The sequence below is a fragment of the Rosa chinensis genome, chromosome 3 (assembly GCF_002994745.2).
Source record: "Rosa chinensis cultivar Old Blush chromosome 3, RchiOBHm-V2, whole genome shotgun sequence".
Classification (NCBI taxonomy): domain Eukaryota; kingdom Viridiplantae; phylum Streptophyta; class Magnoliopsida; order Rosales; family Rosaceae; genus Rosa; species Rosa chinensis.
In genome coordinates, this window is record NC_037090.1 from 21,637,853 (window position 1) to 21,645,000 (window position 7,148).

Consider the following 7,148-nt stretch of genomic DNA (forward strand, 5'->3'; position numbering starts at 1 on the left):
ATATGGGAGCAAAAGATTCTCAACGGGGCATACAAATGCCTGACCTTAGTGGTATATTGTTGAAACCAAAAAAAAAAAAAAAAAAAGACAATGACGTTTAAGTTTTGGAGAGGTGGCTTTGCTGCATTATTTCTTATGATAATATTATGTTATCTTGGGGAATTCAAATGCAGTAGGTTGCATCAATTATGCATGAAATGATGACTTCAAGATTAGTTGCAAGACAGAGTAACAAAAGCAAACCAAAAGCAAGTGTAGACAAAAGAAGAGGCCAAGTACGTTCAAACCAAAAAAAGAGGAAGCTGATGAGATCAACCACAGTTAGAGTTGGAAGAGATAATGCAGTTTTTCAAATTTCAAAGTTGTTTGGCTCATGCATGCAAATTAACGTCCACAACAGTTCGTAGGACTTTTCAAATTATGATGAGACCAAAGCCAAGATAGCTATCATCAATTCAAATTCCAGCATCTTTGTGGGGCTGGCCGAACACCTACAAACTCGGTCAAACTGGTTTTGAATATCAAATCATTTCAATTTCAAACTGGAGTCATCCTCAGCTCCACCTCATCCATTACTTTCCTATAAAAGGAGCTACCACATCAATGAGAAAAGGAGGAGAAAGAGGCTAGAGAACATAACAAAAAAAAAGAAGTGAAAGCTCTGCAACATTAAAAAGCAAAAGCCAGCAGCACGGAAGCACACAAGAGAGAGGAGAACGAAAAAGAAGAGTTCACACAAGACCGGAGTCCTACAGCATTCCATCCTTAAAGCTTTCCAAGAGAAGCCACGGACGGAGGACCACATTTCAGTAGAAGAAGCTCCACAAGTCACAGGTATATAATGATTATCACCTGAAATTACTGAACTTTTCCTTTCATGGTGCAGACATTGTCAAGTGCTAAGATCCATGAAGCAAGGCCAAAAATCTCTCTGGAGTATCTATGTTGCTTCCGTCCTCATAATCTCCTGCTGGTCACCAAGCAATTACCACATCAGCAATAATCGAATTGCCAAGCTGCTGCCCACAACAGTCGCTGTGCGTCCTGCGTATGATGGTGCTTTCCTGACGAATAAATGCAGCGTCTCTTGTACCTGTGTCACCATGGAGTTGTGGAGATCCCCGAACGGTCGCAATCTCGTATATGATACATGTGTATCCACGAGTGTATGACCAATCGGTGGAATGTCATGTCATCTGTCCTGAAAGTCAGCAACAGTCCCAACCGAAAGCCTCCTGCCTTTCCTTTCCACCGCAGCCCAGCAAATGGCCTTGCACCAGTTGCAAAATAAGCCACGCAAAGAACACAGCAGCTAGAACATCAACCACACAAAACATAAAATTGGTGTCTGGAGGAAAGAATTTATCATTGATGTTCTCTGGGAGTATTTCCAACAACCTGCAAGCAAGGAGGAAAGAAATCAGAAACCTGAGACCAAGGTGTGAAGCAGAAGCCTTTCACTTCTATGTGAGAAATCTGGACTCACTTTGTCCATCAAATCCCAACGGTGAAACCACGCTGTCAAAGTTCCTGCCTTCACCTGCATCTGCAATACATACAGAGACTTTGCCAAAATGAGAACGAGCTGAAGCCAATTGAGTACTCAATTCATGTTCGCAAGTTCTACGTACGTTTCAGAAAATAAGAACAATTAATCATTGTAAGGGTGAATGAATTCAATTGTTTCTGGAGAAGAAGACTTTGAAGGCACATAAAGAGAAGGACAAGTGCTTTGAAATTATGTGTCAAAGTGGTGGGCTACAGCTTTGAAACGGTGGAGACAAAACACAGCGGAGGCCATATTAATTGTCTAAACAAAGCATTCAAACCTGACCATGTATGCTCAACTAGAAGACAAATGTGACAAGGATTAACCAAATGATTGGGGCCGTAGCATGATCAGTATAAAGACAAAGTGAAAATGATGGCAAGATTAAAAAAAACAGTGGAAGACCAACTGACAGCCACGAGGCTTGGCGGTGGGAAATTGATCAACATACTTGGTCAAAAAGTATCATATGCATAATTGTCGAAACATGGTGCTACTGTAGTTTGAACAAAAAACCAAAAGCCTTCAAAATATACAAATCAAGTCTGTATACTGGGAATCACTCCACGGTCTGGCCTCTTTCGGTTTCAATTTTGTCGAAGACATGAAGTCAGTTCAAAATGGGTGAAGATATAAAATCAAATCTTATGGGTATCCGAATTAGCCTATCTTGAGAGATCAAATGTCAAGGCCCGCTATGAAGCTCGGCACATTCGGGTGCCTAATTTAAATCAGTGGACGCTCTACTAAAATCGGGTGTCCACCAAAATATGTTTTCTCGACGAGTTCAAAACTCACACTCGTTGAATAAAAATTGGTACAAAACCAAAAATCCCAAATAGAATGAACTACAGTGGTTTGATCCCTTCACAGGATATGTAGGCAGTCTAGCGACCCACTAGATGCAACCGCAACTCCAAACAAAATCCCTGACTCCACCAGTCAAATTCAGCTAGTCTCAAATGAATCACTGACTCCAGTCAAGTTCTCCGAACACCTCAAAAATCAAATCCATTCCAAATCACACAAATAAAGTCCAAACCAAGTGCAAGGGCTTTAAACCCTTCCCCAAACACAAATCCAAAATAAATGGGTCATCTACCCATTTAAATCTCAAATGTCGAAACTACATATGGTTTGATCCCGCAAAGGGTATGTAGGCAATCTAGAACCAAATTCATCTAGATGCAACCGCGTCCTAAACACAAAATCGAATCCCTGGTTCACTTCAACCAAATTCGTCCCAAACACTACTCTCATTCCAAAATCAAAGCCCTCCAATGAGTCATCCACTCATTGGAACTCTTGAACTACGAGTGGCTTGATCCCTCTCCAAGGGTACGTAGGCAACCCATTCAAATCCGGGTGCAGCCGCAAAAACAAATAAACACACATCCCTGTAACAAGGGAATCAAAGGGTGTTTCCCTGTAACAAGGGATTGTAATTAAGAGACACATTCTGTCTTGAATGGGTCGAACCCAAAATAATAAAAACTCTATTCACTAAATGAATATGAGTGAAATTATGTTGGGTGACGTTTAAGCTCACTGTGTGCAGATTTTCTCTCAACATATATCATATGAGCATATTTATGCAATATGTTTAGACATTTACAAACATGAATGTCGTGATGGTTCAGTTGCAACTCAAACAGTACAGCAAAACCAGTTCATGTTGGAATAAGTTCTTAAAAAGTAACATGACATATATATTTCTGAAAATTTTTACAAAGATTTAAAAGCTAATTTTGGACATAATTAAGAAAGGGATATGATGGAGCACACTGTTTGTATAACAGTGAGGACAAGCAATACAAATGCAGCAATTGTAGAAACCAGTTTCCATGGAGTGTTGAAATAGTCCCTCTTCAGAGTTGCTTTCCAACTGTGCCATGGGTTCCTGCAATATTTATTCAGATTTTTAAGGAGAGTGAAGTAATAAAATGAACCATCCAAGGTCACACCTTTGCTAATCTTGTTGAATATGGTCGAAATATCTTCACTAGTCCCTAGCGTGGTAGATATAATTTCGCGATCGATGAGTAAATCTGCATCCTTTGGAGTCCTGATCATACACCCCATAAGGCACATAAACTGTGAGATGTACTTTACTTTGTGATCATGACATTGCTCAAACGCAATGAGATTCCTGAAGAGAGTCTCACTCCAATCATCTACTTTGAAGTGCGGAATTCGCAGAGAGCCATTAGTGAATTCCATGTCAAGCAATATGATCGATTTCGTGACTTTCTCAAACTTAACTCCAGCCTCGTCCATTGCTGTCACACTTGGAACGTCAAAGATAATCCCTTTTTCACTCTCGCTGTCACACTCGGGCAAGTAGTACCATCGGATAAAATCAACGAAATGCTTCACTTTTTCTGGACCAGGAAACTTGTCAACTTCCACCAAATACCTGAAGAACTCATTTGTAAGCGTCACAAGAGATGGCTGGGCTCTCCAAGTCTTCATATCCAATTCCTTATACAAAGCCACGAGAATAAAGAAGGGAATTTGGTTCTCAATCAACAAGAGGTCGCGATAAACATCCTGAATCACTCTCGGCTTGCGATATATCCGATCACATTCATCAACAATTTCCACAAAGTAATGCCTAAGCATTAGCTCCAAAAGAAAACTTCCATCCACCAGCAACATTAGAGCAAATTCATCACTGTTTAGTTTGACTGGCTCGACATAATAACTCCTGGCTTTTCCTTCTAGCTCTCTTACAACTCCAAGACAGTGGTCCAAGTTCAAGTTGTTCCGACTGAAAAATGCCTCCAGGTATATGAATTTATAGGCTTGCATTCCTTCCGAGCTTCCTCCATTGCAGTAGTGATAAGGTCCAACTGATACCACCCGAGGTGTGTAGAAGTCTTCGTAACCTTTGCACAATCTCCCGGGGACTTTATAGATACAGCAGTCGGGCCAAAATGTAGGCTTGTTTGTAACTTTATCCATTATTATAATTGCAATGGGATCACTCACATTTTGTTTACGCATTGTTGTTTGATTCCTCGGACTCCGATCAGGCGATGTTGGTTCAGCAGCAGCAGCAATAGGAACATCATCTGCTGAATTTGACACATGATTATCGACCTGATCTTTAGCTGAGACTGAGCTACAACACCACAGTTTTAGACCCTCATAAAGACTTCTTGGCTCCTTCTCCGGTGCTTCTGCTTGTTGAGGAAAAAACAGAAAAAGGAAAGAAAAAAAAATGATTCCCAAATTTAGTCTATAGTTAATTTTCAGAAGCCCCTTGTAAGGTAGATAGTTGAAAACTTCACCATATTGACCTCCCAAAAGATGGATTTCTTTCGAAGGACGGATTTCTCCCGAAGGACGGATTGCTGGGACAGCGCATTCTCTGACCATTTATGGGTGCTGCGTGGAAAATCGAAAACAAAAACAGTTAATTAAGCCGATCGAAGGGGCAAATTTATATATCAAAAAGACGATAAAAGAAAATTGAATGAGATACTCTATTTTCTCAAAGCGCCTTGAAACCATGCAAAATCATCCAAACATTTTTCTCTATTATTCGGTATTTCTCATAAAATTTTAGAATCTTGTCCAAAGCCAATTGGATCATGCATGTAATGTTTTGATACTACTGTTAATGTTAAATGACGAGCCTATTGTTAACGACTTAATGTGATGGAAAGATCTGTTCTACGTAGCTGTAGTTGCTCATCAATCAAAAGATAACGATTCGACAAAGAGTTCACCAAATCATATACGCTTTCCTCAGTTAGGCCACTAAGTATGAATTCATACCTATAAATTTAAATCACAGTTGCTTCACCCATTTTTCATTAATACAAATCACAGTTCATCAAAGACAAACAAATATTTTCAAAAAATAAATAATAGAAGACAAACAAATTTTTTATCGATTCTACCATCAATCAAGAATCGAGAAGAAAGAGACTTCTCTTCAACCCGTTGGACTATATTAGAGCTCTTATTCAGTCGATTCAAATCCGTTATATGCATTATCGACTTCAAAACTAAAATTTTCAATATCAAAATTGAGCCCCTAATTACCAATCAAATTTTTTTTATTTTTAATCATTTCTATCTAATTTGGTATTTCGATTTTCAATATTATAAATTTTACAACAAGTATTTCTTTGTAATATAAATTTATATTATATTTAAGAGAAGAAGTGTTGTAATGCTCCTACTTTCTACAAGATGTCATTTACGAGGATAACTGTAATGCTTCTATAATCGCTTGAGGTATAAATATGATGTCCCTTCATAAAAAAAAATAAAAAATAGGAATTATGTCAACCCCCCCCCCCCCTCTCTCTTGAGGGATGCGACAAAATTTATTAAATAATAACATGAGCTATCGGTCTCCCAACTTGACTGAGTTCTAAATCCCGTTATTCAAAAAAAAAAAATTATGCTCATATCCCTGCCATCAAGTTTTAACAATTTTCAATAAAACTAGTTATTTAACGATCTTTTACTAGGTCAATTTTTTTTACAAAATACCCTAATTACCCTCTCTTGCAATTAAGTTTTTTTCTTTTTTTCTTTTTTCTTTTTCTATTTGGCAATTCAATCATTTCCAAATCCTAAACCCTTATTTTTCCACAGGCACAGAGGACTTCAAAACTCTTTTCAATTCCCTTTTTTTTTTTCCATCTAAACTTTTCTAGCATAGTCATTCTATCTCTCTAATGTGATGCTCTGAAGTTCAATCAAAGTAGAACAAGCAACTTTAGACCCATCTTTGGAGAAAATTTTACACTTGATTGGCAATAAAGACATGTGAGAAAAATGTGAGTTCAGTGTTCATTCGAGTTCTTTTGAATCCATTGAGCAACTATATAATTTTACAACAGCCTAATTATGATAGCCTTATGATTATAGACATGATTTGTTCTACTCTATTATGATAGAATACGAAAGATTTTGCCATAGGAAAATTATACAAATATGAGTTGAGGGGGGTTTCAGAGATAAGGAGTGGTCGTTTATGGGGGTGGGGGTGGGTTTCAGCAAGGGTTTGTGTTTTTTTATTGAGGGTTGATTGGTTTTGATGCTTCTAGTTACTCTTGTTTATTAGCTTTTATTTTTATGAAGCAATGTTGTGGACTGGTACATTAGTTTTTGTTATTTTCTACCAAATTATTTGGGTAATTCATGCTCCAATACACATTATTGAAGTATTTGTGCTGACAATTTTATCATTGCTTCTAGTTGAAAGGAATTAAATGTGTTGAGATAAGGATAGCTTGCTCTTTGCTACTGTTAGTTCATATGCAACTTTTTACTCTCTGGTTTTGCAGCCCCAACTATGGTTTATGCATTTCATTTTTATATACATATCAACTTTTTACCATCTATAAATTTAAGTTCAGTAACTATAACTACTACTCTAAATAACCAACTAGTTATTGTATTGGCATTCTCTTCACAATGTTGAATTAGGTCCGGTACCTTTTTACCTAGCTAACAATGTGGAGAGCAAAACCATATTTACTGCTAAAAATTAGTGTTACTTGGAAGATCTTAGTATCATAATATCTTATTAGCAAAAAAAATTTGATTTATTGTATAATGATGGTTGATTCATGAT

At 37.6% G+C, this 7,148-nt stretch overlaps 1 protein-coding gene across 1 annotated transcript in view; it reads right to left on the reverse strand.

Moving 5' to 3' along the window:
• Positions 1-3,307: 3,307 nt before the first annotated feature.
• Positions 3,308-7,148, reverse strand: part of LOC112191261 (UPF0481 protein At3g47200) — a 7,764-nt gene continuing 3,923 nt past the window's right edge. Inside the window, exons 2-3 of the mRNA XM_040516997.1 lie at positions 4,852-4,939; positions 3,308-4,731 (exon numbers count right to left, since the gene is read on the reverse strand). Of these exons, the coding sequence (XP_040372931.1) occupies positions 3,308-4,731; positions 4,852-4,930 (1,503 nt within the window). The 5' untranslated portion in view covers positions 4,931-4,939. The remainder of the gene's footprint in view (positions 4,732-4,851; positions 4,940-7,148) is intronic.